This window comes from Uloborus diversus, chromosome 3 (assembly GCF_026930045.1).
Source record: "Uloborus diversus isolate 005 chromosome 3, Udiv.v.3.1, whole genome shotgun sequence".
Lineage (NCBI taxonomy): Eukaryota > Metazoa > Arthropoda > Arachnida > Araneae > Uloboridae > Uloborus > Uloborus diversus.
Window position 1 is genome coordinate 11,099,084 of NC_072733.1, and position 19,767 is coordinate 11,118,850.

At 33.6% G+C, this 19,767-nt stretch overlaps 1 protein-coding gene across 1 annotated transcript in view; it reads left to right on the forward strand.

Annotated features, from left to right (window-relative positions):
- The window catches only part of LOC129218224 (latrophilin Cirl-like), a 147,676-nt gene that overhangs the window by 108,653 nt on the left and 19,256 nt on the right, over positions 1-19,767 (forward strand). The window contains exons 11-13 of the mRNA XM_054852445.1: positions 10,247-10,358; positions 10,803-10,909; positions 16,450-16,843. Of these exons, the coding sequence (XP_054708420.1) occupies positions 10,247-10,358; positions 10,803-10,909; positions 16,450-16,843 (613 nt within the window). The remainder of the gene's footprint in view (positions 1-10,246; positions 10,359-10,802; positions 10,910-16,449; positions 16,844-19,767) is intronic.

Below are 19,767 nucleotides of genomic sequence, written 5' to 3' on the forward strand. Positions count from 1 at the left end.
TTGACTTTTTCGCTCTCACGGGAGCTTAATCAACATGGTCAGCCCTTAAGCAACCCTAAGCCGATACACTTAATAAACACGCTCATTCAATCTTTAAACTGGTTGCTAAAAATATTTTCCACAACAGTGAATAGTCTGCACGCGTGCACTTGTAGCGATTCAGGAAACTTTTTTGTGATGATACTTGATTTTACGGGGAAATAGGTGAAAACGTGTGAAATCCCGAGACTTTCCACGGAAATAACCAGTAACGTTTCAGAATTTTTTTACAGTGCATTCGCGTATACCATCTGACCATAAAACGAATCGGGATTCTTCACTGAGCACCACCTTTTGCCTATCAGTGACATCCCACATCGCTCTTGTTTCGCACCATTGCTGACGGAGCTGCCATGTTTTGGTGTTAAAGGGAGTACATAAAAAGGGCTTTTGGACTGCAGATTTATTTCCGCAAGACGTTTAGAAATGGTTCGAGGAATAACTACTACCCCTACGTGATCTTGTATGGCGAAACGAGTCACTGTGGGATCCACGAGCGCTTGCCGCGCGATCCTTCCATCCTCTCTCTTTGTGGTCTTCCTAGTCACTCCGGACCCGGTTTTTGCACGTGCGTACCATCTCGTGTTCACTGCCTCCAACAGTTTCTAACGGAACACTTTGAACGATTGATTCACCTGGGCAGCAACACGGCTCGTCGACCAGCCTGCAATTTTCCGGCCGATGATCAAACATCTCTCAAACTCACTTAACTGTGAGAAACGCTTTCTAACTCGTCTACCTGGCATCCTTCACTCATTAAGGTTCTCCGACAAGCCGGATGTAATCGTAACATTTATAAATCTTATATTATGCACTGGTTTATATAGCATCTTTTCCCCGATTTCAACGGTACAGTAGGGTAAACGGTCATGCGCATTGACACCAAACTAGAATCATTTGCATATCAGATGTCACTCTTCTATTCTATTCTATTCTATTCAAGAGTCACAACTGACTTCAACTGTATTTATGTCGAGGACTGCATACTAAGTGCCTTGCCTCTATTATTTTATATACCGATAGATGGCAGCACCATCACCGGATCGAACAGTTAATGAGAATTTAGAACTAGTCCAAGAGCTAATAGCTACCTGGTACTAGCACCCCCAGAGGTATCGTTTCACTTGGAGGACATTGAGACCACGAGCATATTTAACGTCGCCCAGTCCCCTTTAATGACGACGGTGGGTCTTCGACCAGCGAGGATCGAACCCGAGTCCCTCCGGCCCCGAGTCCAATGCCTTAGAGATGTCACTCTTATATACAAAACTTCACGATTGTTCCTTTCTTCTTCCTTGGGGCGCTATTTTAAATGATCCTGAGTGTATATTCAGTGCATATTACAGTCAAGCCCGCTTTATGGAATAGCCAATTTTCCGCGAAAAGTTATTCTAATAAGTTCGATATTCCATTAAACGGGATTAAAATAACTGACATCAACGGTTTGGTACATTGAAAATGTATTACATTAAGCGGGATATTTTTTTAATCGATATTCTAATAAGCGGGCTTGACTGTGTTAATTTTTTTGTTATGATTTATCTTTTTCAACAATGTCAGACTGCAACGGATCGCATGCGACCTACAGGTCAGAGACTGAATATTGTTGGTGTAGAACTTCTTAAGATTTTAAACTGAGTGTGTACATTACTATTATCTACCAACGTCAACCTCGTAGGAAATAATTGGAATGTTTCCATTTAGTCTCTAGTCTCTAAGGTAAAGGGAAATTCGCTAACAAACATTCATAAAATCCAATTTTTCATATCCAGTCACTCTCAGAAAGTGTAGTCTTGGACACAATGCCAGAAATGTTACCTCACAATCATCCAAAAGAAAGGATCTGAAGTTGAAACATTAAAATTCTGTTTCCCTTTTCCCCAACTGACCCTATGAACAGCTAATCTTTGTTTGTATTTACTAATACAGATTTCTCTTAGTCGTTGGTTAAAATGGATCGTAAATCTGCGCTTTAAGCTAAATTTTTCTTTGATAAGAATCATATTTTGAATTTTTAATATGCCAAAACGACAAAAATAAGACAATGTTTTGCATCACAGACAAAATGTTTTCCCTTGAGTTTTGCTTTAATGATGGAAATCTTGACTCATTTTTGTTGCATTCTTAAGAGTCAGAAATACCTCTCTGAAGCCTGAAATTCTTATAAGCGACGGCATGACGTTTTTTTACATCTATAGACAAAATATAGTACTTTGTTTGAAGTTGTATAGTCAAGAAGTTTTTATTCTAATGCAAATATATTTATGTATTATTTTTCTGACATAATGATATTGATCTCATCAATTAACTACTTTTGAATTAGAAGAAAATATTATTTTCCGGTTTTATTTAAAGCACTTACTTTGTATTCATCTTGTTTTCCCCCCACAGGATTATCAAAAGTCGTATTCACTGCCTTCCAGAAGCTACACACTTTTCTTTCTGGTGGCTCGAATCTAGTTAATTCTTCAGAGAATTTGACTCGTATTCTCAATTCTCGTGTCATCGGAGCGTTTCTTGCAAGGAATGGAGAATCGAAACTTTTCCAACCAGCAGTCATCACACTCAAACACTTGCTCGTAAGGTCTATTTTTATTTACGTTTAATATTTTTTTTCTGAAAATAAGAGTTTTATTGAATAGAAAATTTATCTTTATAATGATTTTTTGTATTTATTTTAATACTTCATGGAGAATAGAATCAATAAATATGAAACTGAAGTTTTTCTTTCAACTAGTTGTTGATACAATTATATTCAAGGGAAACATTAACAAGAAGCTCCATTGCGCTTTGAAACTTGAGTTTTATAAATTTAATGTTACTTTTTTGATTAGACACATTAATTCAAAGATCAATTGAGGCAGTGAGAAGCAAAAGGATGGAAGTGGGAAAATTAAAAATTTGGAGAAAACCAGTACACATGGTAGGTGAACCTCTCCTCTGTCTTCGGGGAAGAGATGATACTAGTAGCCTTGGTAGTTGCTGCTATACAGCTTGATTTAGGAAAAAAAATCAATGAAAGCCTACCTAGGATGTTATATTTAAACGCGTTTTACTCAAAACTTGAAAATGTCCACTTACATCCCTTCGCTTCTCACTGCCTCAATTTTCTTTCCGCCCATTGATATTCAAGATTTTATGCAAATCTTAAGCTTAATTAAGTCACATTTTAAAAACGTGCCTTATCGAAAGTGGAAATAGTTAATAATTGATGCTTGGCATAACTCTTAAAAGCATTCTATATGGTCTAGGAAAAACTAAGTTAAAGAAAAAATACAAGGAATAGTTGACGTCGAAAAGAGAGTAAAATGCTTTAGCAGTTTGGAATTTAAAACAAAGAAGAAAAAAAAAAGAAAGAAAAAAAATCTGCCTTTATTTTTCTTAATTGTGTTTAATGATAGTTAAAGAAGATATTTGACTGTTAAAGCGTTAGAGAACGAAACTCATTTTAGTAATTAAAAAAAAAGTACAGATAGTTATTTTTGCGCTTTTGGCAATGGAAAAAAAATCTTATCATTGTGGAGTGCTGTTAATGAGTGCAATTTCAGCGAAATTCACCTTTGTCTTTTTCTAGAGGCTATCATTCAATAGAAATGAGGTTTCAATGTTTCCCTCAACATTACAATCAGCTAATCAGCCCTGAAATACCCCTTAAGTTGAACTATGGTTAAACTTAGCTAGAAATTTCGATTGTGCATTTGAATTTTTATATATTAAATGATAAAATAAAAATTCTAAGTGATAGTCTTCCTGCGTGCGCATCTTCAAGTCACTGGGAGAAGTGACATCTTAACAGCCTACTGACCCTGCTGTTGAATTTACAATGATTTGTATGACTGTTCTGGTGACTAATGCTCGAAGAAAGGATGTAACACGATTAAGGCTTTTTTGTTTAAACTGCGATAAAATTTTTCATTAAAAAAAAGTGGGTGGTGCTTAAGAGCCATTATTTTGAAATTCAGACAAAAAACGGAAATTTTGGCAGTGACCATTTTTGATTTTCCTAATTTTTTTATATCTCAAAGTAGGCCATAAGAAGTAAACATTCTGAAATTTTTAGCTTTCCAAAAATTTTTTTTCGTTCGTTAAAAATTCCCAAAGTTTGACGTTTTGCAGCGCTTTTTAGAAAAATTCTAAAAGTCGCATTTCAGTGCGCTTTAGCTCTTTACAGAAACACCACCCCACGATTATGTTTATATTTATTGGTTGTACTGTATCTAGTGATGACGACTTCATAGTTATTTTGGTTGGGGGTTGTTGCTTTCTTCAGATAAGGGGTCGCAAAGTATGGATTTTATCCGTTTTCGCGCAAGTTGAACCTGCGTTATTTCCCCCAAAAAGCCTCCCCCCCGAAAAAAATGTAACATATACTGAAAGTTTATACTATGAAGAGAGTAAATGACACAAAATTTGTTTGAGGTTTAATTTTTTTTAGGAGAAAAATGCCCTGATATTTTTCAAATTATCAAAAATTGTGCTTTTTTGATCACAATTAACTCAAAACAGCATCACTAGGAAAAAAAAACCTTTTATATATTATGGTACCTGCTGGCTATGTGTAAAACATCATGAAAAAGAAAGCAGCATGGGATCTCTTCTTGTTTTCCAGAAAATAATTTTTTTTTGTAGCTCATTTTATGCGTTTTCTCGTACGTAAAACGTGTGTCCAGTATGCAGATTAGATCTTCTAAAACTTTAAGGATGTAGTAAGAATGTATATATGTGTGTATAGAGAAAGAAAAAGACTAGTAATACTTTATTTTTCTGATTTTTACAAATTGATGTTATTTTAATTGCAGGTAATTCAGAAAACGATAAATCGATATCATATATATATATATATACTAGCTGACCCTGCCACGCGTTGCTGTGGCAAAGAAGTTGGATTAAAATAAACTTGAACTCATTATTTTGATAGAATCAAATAAATATTTTTAATAGAGCTTAAAATAGTATAGCCGATTTTATAACATATGAGATTGATAATGGGCGTTATTCAATTTAAAAACGATTCCTAAATGTTCCTGGAAAATTATGGGCAGCTGATGTGGCCAATTTCTGCCAGTATCATGTCAAGCCAAAACCCGGAAAGTTTTCCGATAAAAGTTAATAACCTTCCTGAAATCATCTCGGAAGCCTCTTGAAAAATTCGAAGATCTTCCCGTTTGAAGTTAGTCGTGTTTCTGGAACTTTAATGTAAACTTAGGAAGGGATAAAAAAAAAAAGCTTAGCACCTTTCTGATTTATTAAGGAACTTCTATAAGCAGTAATGCAAACATAGCCAAAGCTTAGCCAGAACTGCAAGCAATTATCGAAAATTTTTACTCAGTAACGTTTCGGATTTGTTTTTTTTTTTTTTTTTGTTTTGTTTTTTTTTTACCGTGCTGGCTGAAGAAAGTACTTATTGAATTCAATAAGTACTAACTAAATTTTCTATGGAAAAAGCACTATACTTACGCTTAGTAAATTTTGTAAGTATAACTTCCGCAAAAAAAAAAAAAAAAAAAAAAAAAAAAAAAAAAAATTGAAAGTGATAGTAAATATCGAACTAAGCGTAAACCACCATACACTTTTAGATTCTACACTACATTTTATTCACATTAGCTTTCTCTATAGTTTGTAATCAATAACTTCTTTACAAAATACACTAACTAAATTAAAAATGTATAAAAATTAAATTTTTTCAATGAAGTAGATAACATTGACTTCGAACTATTGTCTCTATTATTTGAAAACTGAAAACTGTCTAAGCACTAAGTTGTACACAATGTTCTTGATCAACCAGTCTTTTGCTAATACGAAAAGTATGATAACTTACCACGTGTGAGTAGGTAATATTTCTTTGCCCATAAGAGAAATGTTTATGTTTCAAGAACAAACCGAAAGAAGACATTTTTTGTTCTTAAAATCTATTTATGGTCTTTGCAAAAGCTAAACGAATCAAAAATTGAAGCCTTTCAAATGTGTTTGAAAATTATGACGCTAATAATGGATTACGTGGCAACACAAACATTTCTCCTTTAAACTTTTCCTACAAATATTGTTGACTTTATGTAGAAACGTGCACCGTTTGCGTAATTTAGGTGGGTTTAAATCGCGAAAAAGAATAAATTGTTGAGCCAATTTTCAACCGGAAATCGTGTAGACGCATTCCTGGTGTATCCAGGGAATTTAAAAATTCATTTGGAGTGTTTACTGCTTTGTTTTCATCGACAACTTGTTCAGCATCAATGGAGAGCTTTTTTTTAAAGCCGTCAGTAATGGCTCATTATTCGCAATAATTGTAGCTAAGACAGAGTCAGCTCTGTTGTTATACGTTGCAAATCAGTGTTAACTAAGTCGGTGGCCCAACTATCAAGTGACGGCATATCATAATGACTAAGTGGCAAATTTGAAATTGAAACGCAAAAACCTTCAGTTAAAACTAAAGCTTCATATTCATCTCTGGTGTAAAATCTGGATTTGGACATTTGTGTGTTTGTTAAACTTTATGAAATACGTCTTCAAACGTGAAAGTAATATAGTTTCTCCTTAAAAAATAATGATTGTGTTGGATAGTATGTCGTCAAAATTATTTTAAACAGTTGACGAATACTGTTTCTCCTTATGTCAAACTTGCATTAGAAAGTGTCAACTCCCAATGACTTTGTGCTACCAATAAATACAACTTGCGACATGCATCAGGATATGTATTTGACAGTCGACAATTGACGATCCACAAATATTCCTGTCTGTTCGGGAATGTTTACCGAAAACAAAACTGCTACAAAACCAGCGCGATTACAGAGGCAATTATGATTTTTAAAAAAATTAAATTTATCTGATATAGACTCTCAATTAGTTCACTTTTCGTCTCAACGGCAGTGCAGAAATTGTCTGGCTATTTGTTGTACTGTATATTTTGATACAGTTCAATTTCACCGTTTCCAATACTCAGCAATTGCTTAGAAAATACTTATGCGATTAGATTATTTTGCGTTTATACTCGCATGTTCATGGCCAATCGCATTATCTCGTCATTACACTATAAAAAACGTTTTTTTTAAACATGCGTTGATTTCATCGGAATAACTGGTAATGTCTGCCGGAAGTCCCCTGACAGTATTCAGACAATTTCGCCTAAAAGTTTATCGTTGCCATTTAAATCTTGCATAATCATATGATGTGCTTCGAATGAATGCTTTTACTCAAGAGACATAGTACACTCATCCCAAATTATAATTTCACTCTCTTGCAACACTACAGCCATACCACGTCTTTTTTTCTTTATTGTACACATTGTGTTTTGTTTGTTATGAATATCTAATAGGCAACTTTAAAGCTGAATGTGCTGTTCGTGTACCATCTAAAAAAAAGTAGCAGCAATGCCTGACGATGCAATTGTCACTGCAATTTTCTGTTGCGAATGTATCTTTGCAAGAATTAATGATATTAAAAATTTCCTGGGGAACAAAATAAAGAAAATAATTGTTTTCCGCTTAAATTTATTAACTTTCCTGAAATAAACCTGGAATATTTTTGAAGAATTCAGTAGTCTTCTTGGTTAAAAAGGCAGTTATGATTCTGGCACCTGCAGAGAAGTCTAACGCAGGATTAATATAATAGCCTGGAACCTTCCTGCTTTTCTAAGACAGCTCTCAAAGCATTAATACACGCATCGCCAACGCGAAGACAGACTCTCAAGCAAGTAGCTCGAATGTAGTTCCTCTGCAACTCTTGCAAAGCTTCGTGATCCAGATAACTTTTCGCACTCATTGGGTGTTGAGTCAATCTGGACAAACTGCAATCACTCCGAAACCGATACATCTATTAAATACGTTTAGTTAATCTTGATACTGGTGGAGAAAAATACTTTTCACAACGGTGTGAAATCTGCAATTTGTAGCAATTCAAGGAAACGTTTTGAAAAATATAGTTGATTTTCTCAGGAAGTAAATAATAACCTGTAATATCCCGAAACGTTATATGGAAATTCTAAGCAACATCTCTGAGCTTTTTTTTATCATGGTGTTTTTAGCAGTAAGTCATACGATGTTAGAGTTATATCGATTAATTAACTTACACCGCCATCTATTAAGAATTTTTAGAACTAAACAATTAATTCACACTATTATTGCATAATTAATATGAAATTTGCAGTAAAAAATTATAAAAACTATCCTATCTTTTAAGTTGGACCAAATGACACATTGATATGAAATTTGAGAAAAATCGGTTGAGTAGTTTCGGAGTTTACCCCGAACAAACATCGTGACACGAGATTTTTTATATATATATATATATATATATATATATATATATATATATATATATATATATATATATATATATAGATTTATCGTATCAATCCCAAAATAATTCTTTCTTATTTATGACCGTAGCAATAGAAGAAATATCATGAACAATCATTTACCTCTAAAAGGCTGTCGGTTCTTGATAAATCAGTATTATCCGCTTTTTTTTCCCTTTGTACATCGGTTAAAAGCAGCTTCAATTTGACTTTTTGTCAGATATTCGTTCGGTTGGAATATTTTTATGTCTTCAATCATCTCTATTCTCATTGCATGTTCTGCAACAAAAGAGAAAACAAAGAAGAAAACATTTTGGAAATCTCATGTGAGGGGTGGGCTCTCCCAACTCGTAAAAGTACACAATTTTCATTGAAACAAATAGAATTTCTTTATGAAAAGTTCCTTTTTGGTAAAAAACCGGCAGAAAACAGACGTCCGACCAAGTAGAACATGCAATGAGAACAGAGATGATTGAAGACATAAAAATATCCCAACCGAACGAATATCTGACAAAAAGTCAAATTCAAACAGTTTTTAGCTGATATCCTAAGCAAGAAAAAGCGAATAATACTGATTTATCAAGAACTGACAGCCATTTAGAGGTATTTGAAGATGACATAGAAAATAGACATTTAGAGGAAAGTGAAGCAGATGTTGTTCATGATATATATATATATATATATATATATATATATATATATATATATATATATATATATATATATATATATATATATATAATATATATATATATATATATATGATATGGATTTATCGTTTTCTGAATTACCTGCAATTAAAATACCATCAATTTGTAAAAATCAGAAAAATAAAGTATTACTAGTCTTTTTCTTTCTCTATACACACATATATACATCCTTACTACATCCTTAAAGTTTTAGAAGATCTAATCTGTATACTGGACACATGTTTTACATACGAGGAAAACGCATAAAATGAGCTACAAAAAAAATTATTTTCTGGAAAACAAGAAGAGATCCCATGCTGCTTTCTTTTTCATGATGTTTTACACATAGCCAGGTACCAGAATATATAAAAGGTTTTTTTTCCTAGTGATGCTGTTTTGAGTTAATTGCGATCAAAAAAGCACAATTTTTGATAATTTGAAAAATATCAGGGTATTTTTCTCCTAAAAAAAATTAAACCTCAAACAAATTTTGTGCCATTTACTCTCTTCATAGTATAAACTTTCAGTATATGTTACATTTTTTTCGGGGGGTGGCTTTTTGGGGGAAATAACGCAGGTTCAACTTGCGCGAAAACGGATAAAATCCATACTTTGCGACCCCTTATCTGAAGAAAGCAACAACCCCCAACCAAAATAACTATGAAGTCATCATCACTAGATACAGTACAACCGATAAATATAAACATAACCGTGGGGTGGTGTTTCTGTAAAGAGCTAAAGCGCACTGAAACGCGACTTTTAGAATTTTTCTAAAAAGCGCTGCAAAACGTCAAACTTTGGGAATTTTTAACGAGCGAAAAAAATTTTTTGGAAGGCTAAAAATTTCAGAATGTTCACTTCTCATGACCTACTTTGACACATAAAAAAATTATAAAAATAAAAAATGGTCACTGCCACACCTTGTCTGAACTTCAAAATAATGGCTCTTAAAGCATTGCAGCATTGAAACTAGAACTAGAAGCCAATACTAAGCTCTGCTGACACATAGCATTTAAAGAAAACGTAATTCTCAGACTATGAAAATTTTAATTTTTAAATTTTTCTCTGCCTTAGGAGGTGAATGTTTCCAATCCAGTTTGTGTTTTCTGGGATTATCAGCTAAGGTACATATATATATATATATATATATATTTAAATAACCAGCGACGCTGTTTGTTAAAATAAAAGCTAAAAATCTACTGGAACATTTTTACTCTCCGTTTTTTAGGGGTTGGTCAGCTCAAGGATGTTGGGTTGAGTCTAGTAATAGGTCTCATACAGTATGCTTGTGCAACCACTTAACGAACTTTGCTCTCATTATGGAAGTTCAAGATGTTGATGTAAGTAGATTTTTTGACTCACGTAAATAATTTTCCCATAGTACACGATACTTATCAAATCAAAGTCATTGCATACATATTTTAACAACTTTTTAGTTAAAGTTTAGGTATAATTTTTTGTTTGACTTCAAAGAACTAGGAAAACTTAAGGAGAGAAGTTCGTTTTTGTTGAAAATTTGTAAATTCTTAACAAAAACGAGTTTATTATGAAAACTTCGTATTCTGCCAATGCAAAAATATAAATGCATGTAAAACAATCTGCACTTCCCTACATTACTCCTGAACTAAAATGTTTGAAGTTGTAAGCTGCTAATATCAAATTTAAAGCTATGTTTCGAAAAGTTTTAGAATATCATAAAGGTTCTGCTTCTTTAAACTATGATAATTGTGTTTGATTTGTTCAATGTAAACGTTGACTGATATATTGATTTTTTTTTGATGCAGACCGACGTTCCAGTAGATGTCGATATTCTAGGCATTGTATCAACAGTTGGTTGCGTTCTTGCTTCAGTTGCTCTATTTCTGACAGTATTTATCCTTTTCATAATAAGGTTAGTACCTTTTTTTAAAATTTCGCATAGAGTTCAAACTGTTTTAGGGGAATAAACTTCTCCCATTGGGGGAAAAGAAGAAAACAAACATGAAGAAAATGTACATTCAACTTATTAGCTTTAGTGTTATTGTTTGTGCTCAATAATCTTTTTTTAATTAATTGTGTTTCAAGTTTTGCTGAAGTTTATGGTTATCCACTCTTCACCAACTGAGAAATTGTTTTTAGAAAACTAGTTTTGGAAGCACCACTGAACGGCCTGATAGTACAAAGCATCCACTGTGGAAATATTGCCTCATATAAGAAGGCTATGATAAATCTGGCTTGTCCATTTAGCGAGAGCTGGTAGTGGAAGTAAACAAAGCAACGTGAGAAATTGGCGTTACCGCTGTCTGCTTGGCGCTGGGATGTTTGAAAACAGCGCCAATCAGATAAGCAAAATGTCCACGCGCGGTTATCCCCCTTTTTCCCTCAAGCTCTGTTGAAAAAATTAAAAGCGAAAGAAATGCTTATCAAACGCTGTTAATTTTCAACAACTAAACTCAATATTATTTTTTCCATATAAAGCTTTTTGATCAAAAGGAGCTTTAAAATAACCTGCACTTCCCTACCAGAACCGTAAGTCAAATTAACACTTGTTTTAAGAATGCAATTTGGTGATAAAAATTTACAAAAACGTAAGTATTAATAACAATGATTGTTTCCTCCCCCGTCCACCCCCCGGAGAAAAATTTGGATTACACTTGTTTTACAATGTAAAGATTAAAAAAAAGAAAGTACAGAAAATTCAGAACTGTATCATCCGGGGGGGGGGGGGGGTATCAGCCTCTGGGTGTCCTCCATTTTGTCACTGCCGATAGAAAGTCCCTCGCTGGCAATAAACTGCTAAAAGCATATTTTTTCCCTGTAAAAAATATTTTTAATTTATTAACAAACCAGATATATTCCCCCCCTTTTTATTACCCTCTTTCTTTTATTGTCCGTTTATTGCTCTTGTGATAGGGATAGGGATGGGGTGATTGGAACTATGTTATCTATTTATCTAGTTGTTAACTCACATAATAAATTGCTGAGGCTTGTATCGGAACCTTAGGGACATGTACTCTGTGGGTACTCATGGTACATCTCACTGTACAAACGATTCAGAAACGTTCCTGGAAAATAATAGGCAGCTGATATGCCCAATTTCAACCAGCAACCTATCTTACAAGAACCAGAAACGTTTTCCAATAAAAGTCAGTAACCTTTCTGAAATATTGGGAAATCTCCCCAGTTGAAGCCAGTCGGGAACCTCCTAGAAAAATTAAGTAGGTTTGATGTATTTGATTTGAACTTTCCTGATTTACCAAGAAAGCTCCAGAAGCATTAGAGCAACTACGGCCAAAGCAACGCGAAAATTGCAAGCAAGAACCAGGCATATTTCTTGCCTGCAGTTCCTGCAGCAAGAACCTACACTAAAAAAATTCCGAAACGTTACTGGTTATCTCCGTGGAACGTTTCGGGATTTCAGAGGTTTTCACCTATTTCCCCGCAAAATCAAGTATCTTCGCAAAAAAGTTTCCTGAATTACTAAAAGATGCACGAATGCAGACATTTCACTGGTGTGAAAGATATTTTTTCTACCAGTTTAAAGAATGACCGAGCATGTTTATAAGGTGTATCGGCTTCAATTTGATCACGGCCCGTCCAGATTGACTGAACTCCCAATGGGAGCAAATAAGTCACTGGATAGCTGCAGCCTTGCGAGGTAGGAATTGCAGGCAAGAAATATGGCTGGTTCTTGCTTGCAATTATTCGTGCAGCCGTGGTCGCGGGTAATGCTTCTGGACCCCTCTTGGTAAACCAGGAAGGTTCACGACTGGCTGTAAAAGGGGATATTTCACAGCATTTCAGGAAGGTTACTCACTTGTATCGGAAAACGTTCCTGGTTTTTGTAAGAAATGTTACTGGTTGAAATTGGGCATATCAGCTGCCTATTATTTTCCAGGAACGTTTCTGAATCGTTTTTACAGTGTAGCATTCTCCTTACCCGCAACTCCTGCCTCGCAAAGCTGCAGCTATCCAGTGACTTATTTGCCCAGATTGGGAGCTTAGTCAATTCAGACGGGCCGTAAACAAACTAAAGCTGATACACTTAATAAACACGCTAAGTCAATCTTTAAACTGGTTGCAAAACCAGTAAAAAAGTCTGTATTCGTGCATCTTTCAGCAATCCAGGAAGCTTTTTTGCGAATATACTTGATTTTTCGGGGAAATTGGTGAAAACCTCTGAAATCCCGAAACGTTCTACGGAAATAACCAGTAACGCTTCGGATTTTTTTTTTTACAGTGCTCCTTTGGAAATCAAAAGTTTCCTGGATGAGGATCACTGTTTGGAGGGGAAGGGATAGAGGGCTGTGAGTTTTTGCGATTGTAATGGAAATGCCTTTACAATGCCGATATTTGTTTCTCTTTTATATAACAAGTAACATGGTGACATCATCGTCGTTTTTTTCGAAAGAAATGTCCAAACATTCGGCATCTTTAACTACCCTCCCCCCCTTTACCTAATCCCACAGTTTTCAGACCGACTAGACTTTCAGAAAACGTTTCGAAACCTACCGCAGATTTTCTCTGACTTAAAGCCCTTTAACGTGTGAGCTGCACGAATGTTTACTGTCTTTAGTGATCATCTTTGCAATCACAGTCAAAAAACAAATTAGTTTAGGAAACATTTAAATTTTATAATATGTTTTTTTCTTTAGTTTACAAATTTATTTACAATAATCACGCGTGATAATATTGTACTGTTCACTTAAAAAGTGTATAAAAGAATGAACTCCAATATTTAATTTACAAGGGTGTCCAGAAATAATTCTCCAAGTTTTGTTAACTTGACAGCTTTATCAAAACTAATTTTAATGAAGTTGATAAAAAAATAATAAACTTCCAAACATAATATTTTTTCCAAAAATAAAAATTTCTATCTACTTGCCAATAAATAGTCCTTACATACACACCTCTGTTTACGAGCTATCGAAATCCTGTATAAACTAATTTAGGGGCCCATTATTTAACCCTCAACATTTTTTTTTAATTTTAAGTGAAAGAAATAACTCTTTGAAAGTTTCTCATGCGTGCTTATTTGACAATTAATAACTTACGTTCAAATTTAGTAATATTACTTAATTTTTAATTTAAAAAATTAAAAATGTTTCTTTTAAAAGCCCTATTTTTTTTTTCAAATTTTTTTTTATTTATTTAATTCGTTATTTACTTTTCACATATTACAAAACCGTCTTTTGCATATGTGCATATGTAGTCGCTAATTTTGGCCCCTTTTAACGTTTAGTAAATATAAATGCATAAAAACGGTAATTTAAAAAGAAAACATATTACTTTTTCGTTTATAAGTGTTTTTCAAGGGATTTTTTTTCACATCTTTCTTCGCGAAAGTTTAAAAAAAAACAGCAAATTTTCGCTTTTAGCGCATATTTTTTAACTTTTAGTGAATATTTTTAGTATTCTTAGTATACATATATTCATTCATTTTTTAATGACTTTTTAGTGCACATAATCCTGGCTCTAATCATTTTCCTTGTCTTTTTTTTCCTGTGAAACTTTGCGAGAGTTATTTTTCTTCACTATTTGCAATTTTTATTTTATTACATGTTATTATCAGTTTAGTAATTGTAAGACAATTTAATGAAGCCAAATTTAACTTCAGATGGAACAATTCAACGATTATTTGTTTCTTTTAATGTGTGATTGGTTTTAAATAATTTTATTACATGATATTCATGCTTCGTTGCGTGTTTTACAAATTTAAAAATTTCTTATGCATTTACAGTGTGACGGAGGATCGTCATTATGAAAGTTGATAATATTTTTTCACGCTTAGAGTGATTTTGCGTATATTTTAATGATTAAGAAATGTCTTCTTTAGGTTTTTTTTTTTGTATTTTCCAATAAAAATGTTTGTTTTTCATAATATTGTAGCACTATCAGTTTTTTTTATCTGTTACATTTTTATGGCAACTATATAATGAACCAGGAGTGTTTTTGAAAGTTCATATCTTCGCTCCCGTGGACGCATACAGGGATTTATTCGAGGAGTCGCGGGAAAGCTAAACATGAATGTAACTTCACAAATTTAAGCTATGAAATAATTTAAAATTTAGAATTCAGAATTTTTTTTTTGGGGGGGGGGGTCCCACTCTTTAAATACGCCCTTGCCCCCTCCAAATTCTTAAAGTGCCCCGCCCCCTTAAATACGCCCTTGCCCCCCCCCCCAAATTCTTAAAGTGCCCAGCCCCTTAAATACGCCCTTGTCCCCTACCAAACTTTCAAAGTGCCCCGCCCCACCGGCGGAGCAAAAGGTCAGAAAGAAACGCTGATAACAATCATCGGGAAAAACATAGCTACCACGAACTACACCGCCAGCTCAGTCAATTTCAGCCGAGGACTGCAGTTTTGTGCTTATTAGCACTCATCAGTCCGGCATATGAGTGACTGAGCTGGAGGTGGAAATCCTCTTAAGGAAACCAAGAGTGCCAAACAAACTGAGAGCTCATACAGAATTAGCACTGACAAATATAGGGCGGTACTGAATATACCTGCCTTGTCTTCAATCTTCGAGTTGAACAGAACCATTGCTTCGGTCACTCGTCTGGTCAATATTCGTTGATAATTTGTGCTATATTTACGTTGATTTTTAATTTTAATTGTATATATTATACTTTTTTGTAAGGTATTAAAATCTGAATATATATATATATATATATATATATATATATATATATATATATATATATATATATATATATATATATATATATATATATATATATATATATATATACATATATATATATATATATATATATATATATATATATATATATATATATATATATATATATATATATATATATATATATATATATACATATATATATATATATATATATATATATATATATATATATATATATATATTGTCCTGAGCATTCTAGCAGCCATTCGGGGGAACAATAACAATGTTCCTGGTTGAACGGATTTCAATTAAATGCGAAAAAACTTTTTCAACAGGATAAAAACTATTTGGATGTTTATGAAAACTTATAGGGTATTAGTTATTAAATTCAAGATTCGTTAGAAAGCACTGGTCTGGAATGTTAAGCATTATTTCTTTACCAGGTCAGTTAGACTTTTATGTGGTTACATTTGTTTTTCATAATTCTTTTAAGGACGTCCAGGTTTTTATCCTAATGATGCAGAGTTTTGAGTATTAACTTAAAATGAACAATATCTAATTTTTAAATTTAACTTGCGGTTTTTAAACTTCCATTTCATAAGCTGCAATGTTTTTGCATAACACGAAGTTTTTACATTCTGTTTTTTTTTTGAAAAGTTGTAAATTTTTGTAAACGAGATAACTGATAAGATTTTAGAAAAACATTTATTAAAACAAGAAATAACTGTACATAAATATGTGTCAAAATCGCTTTATTTTCTGTATTTCATCATTTATTTTACTTATTGAAAATCTTCTTTTTTCAGTTTGGATTCCACTCATGATAGTGTCTTCATACACAGGAATCTTTTCGTGTGCCTCTTCATAACTGAGCTTCTTTTTCTTGGTGGCATCAAACAAACAAAAGACGTCATTGTCTGTGCAATAATTGCTGGCTCTTTGCAATACTTACTTTTGGTTACGTTTTCATGGATGTTTTTTGAGTGTTACCATCAGTATCTAATGGTGCTTCGTTCATGTGACTCAAAAGAAAGCAAAGTCTTTTGGTATTACATTTTAGCGTATGCTCTGCCTGGACTTATTACTGGAATATCGGCAGCAGTGAATCCCACGAGCTATGGTACAAAGTATTGCTGCTGGCTGCAGGCAGACAACTATTTTGTTTTCAACTTCGTAGGACCCGGAGTTAGCATAATATTGGTGAGTAATAAGTAAGAAAGACATGTTAAAACTTTCGTGCTGAAAGTGAAAATGACAAGGTACAATGGTAAAAGTGCACCACACTTGAAAAAAAAAAAAAATGCACGTACTTTGGGGTAACAAGATGTTTCCTTTTTAATGCAAAAAAAAAAAGTGTGATTGTTATTTAATAATGTAAAGACACCAGAAAAAAGTCTATTGTCACATGTTTTTGCATCCATAAGCTCGCACGCTAACCTAGTGCTTTTCTAACGCTGCTTTTCATTAGTTTAAATCACTTAACATTGTCATGACACATGAATAGATCTGTAATGCGCCCTAGTAATCCTCCAAATGTTTTGCTCAGAAACTATTTGCATGGAAAAAAAGTTGACTCTTTAGCATTTTCTAAAAATACTTATTTTTCGTGAGTCATTTGCATAAAAACTTATTTTAGTAATGTGGCTAATAAACTTAGTTTCAGATCATTTAAAACTCAAGCTTTATGGAAGTAAATTCCGCCCTGAGTTAAATCAAAAATTGAACTGAAGGTATAAATGCGAATATTTCTAGATGAGAAACTATCTTTAGACACTTGTTTTCGCTTATAGCATTTGAAAATAACGATTATTGAAAATATGCTGTACGCTACAATAAAATCAGCGAGACTGGTTTTCACTCCGGTTCCCATTATGTGGAATCCGCATCTAGAAGTTTACCGACGTTTTTTACGCAAAGGATTTTCATACTTTTAACCAAGAGCAGCTTTCTCTGTGCGGATGCAAAATGCTCGTAGGTTGATAAGGATCATTCTTGTTCATTAAATGATTGTCTGTTTTTTTCTCCTTTTCTTCTACATTATCTTACTATGCGGGTAAATAAATGAGAATTTGGCTTAAGAAATACCAGAGGAAAATAACGATGAATTTTCTTAACGTCTCATGGCTCCCTTCATGGCCACTGAAAATAACCAGATACTAGTGATGTGTAACTTCTATCGAAATAATTGCATTGGTAATGCAATTGTAGAAAAAAACCAGAAAAATTATTGATTAACCTAGATATGTGGAGCGCACAGGAATTCTTCAAAGGGGGGGGGGCAGGATCAAAGGTCGACAATTCTCATATAATACACTGTAAAAACGATTCAGAAACGTTCCTTGAAAATAATGGGCAGCTGATGTACCCAATTTCTTCCAGTTACATGTCTTGCAAAAACCAGTAACGCTTTCCGCTAAAAGTCAGTAACCTTTCTGAAATTAACCTTGAAACTTTATGAAGACGTGCGAAATCTGCCCTGTTAAATCCAGTCACGTCTCTAGAAAAATTAAGTAGGTTTAGTATAATTGATTAGAACCTTCCTACTTTACCAAGAAGGCTCCATAAATATCAAGCGACCACGGCTAAAGCTATGCAAGAAGGAACCAAGCATATCTCGTGCCTGCAATTCCCGCCTTGCAAAGCTGTAGTTATCCATTGACATTTTCGCTCTCATTGGGAGCTTAGTCAGTCTGGACAGGCCGTAAACAACTTTAGGTCGATACACTTAATAAACACGCTCATTGAATCTTTAAACTGGTTGCTAAAAATATTTTTCACAACAGTGACAAGTCTGCACGCGTGCAACTTGTAGCGATTCAGGAAACTTTTTTGTGATGATACAGTAAAACCTGTAAAGTTGACTACCCTTGTAAGTTGACCACCTGTCTATGTTGACCACTTTTGTCGGGAACGGAATTAGTCATATCTCATATAATGAAGGAAAACCTCTGTAACTTGACCACATCTCTATCTTGACCACATCTCTATCTTGACCACATGTCTATGTTTACCACTAATGTAACGCAAATTTGGTTTGGAGTATTGTAAAAAGCTGTTTGTAAGTTGACCACTTGGTTTATTTTTTAAAACTTTCTTCAGAAAATTACTTTATTTTATTATTTATTTATTATTATTATTATTTTTATTATTTGATAGCTTTCTAAGAATGTTTTTAATGTTTTGATGACAGACTAGCATTTAACTAACCAAACAGCAGCGTAAAGCTTATGTTGCTCTTTATTCTCCAAACTTGTTTTTCATTTGTTGTTCTATTTGAGATAGCTTTTTGTATTCTGTTCAATGAAAATAGGTGTCAGTATAAAAGTTCAAAATCTTTTCTTTCAGTTGCAATATGTTATGGCAACATAGGAATTGTGCAAAAAGAGCTGACCCAGCTATATATATATTTTGCCCCCCCCCTCCCTGCAACAAAATATGTAGAGCCCCTCCCTAGTGGCCAGCAGTGTCTATTTTTGAAGTGCATAAGTCTTACTGCTAGTTTTTTTTCTATTTTTTCTTCAATTTCTAGGGCCGTTAGCCCCTTGCACTGCGGGTACACAGATCTGGGCCTGCTAATGAGTAAAGTTTAATGTTTCTGGTGCAAGGGATTAAGAGATAGGACATTTTAATTTTGCCTTTATGAACTGGGAGAGTCGTGCTTATTGCTCTTGGTGCTATAAGTTGTACAAAAAAGGCTTGAAAACGAAACTTAGTTGAACTTAAGATTAATAAAAAGTATGAAATATTAAAATTAATTGAAAATGGTGAAAAACAGAGAAAATTAGTTGGTATATGTGGAATTTCTAAACCTACAGTGTCTAATATAGTTAAAAACAAGGAAAAAATAACAAAATTATTTGAATAGTATTTTTAATTATTGCTTCACTTTCAATAATGTTAAACACTGAAAGTGAGTTGAACAGAAAGAGTAAGGGTGAATTCCTCAAAAAATGAATACATGCTGCAAGAAATGACAAAAAAAAAAAAAAAAAATTACCGCCCTTTATAAGTTGACCACCTGTCTAAGTTGACCGCCTAAGTGCTGCACCGCGAGTGGTCAACTTACACAGGTTTCACTACTTGTTTTTACAGGGAAATAGGTGAAAACGTGTGAAACTTCGAGA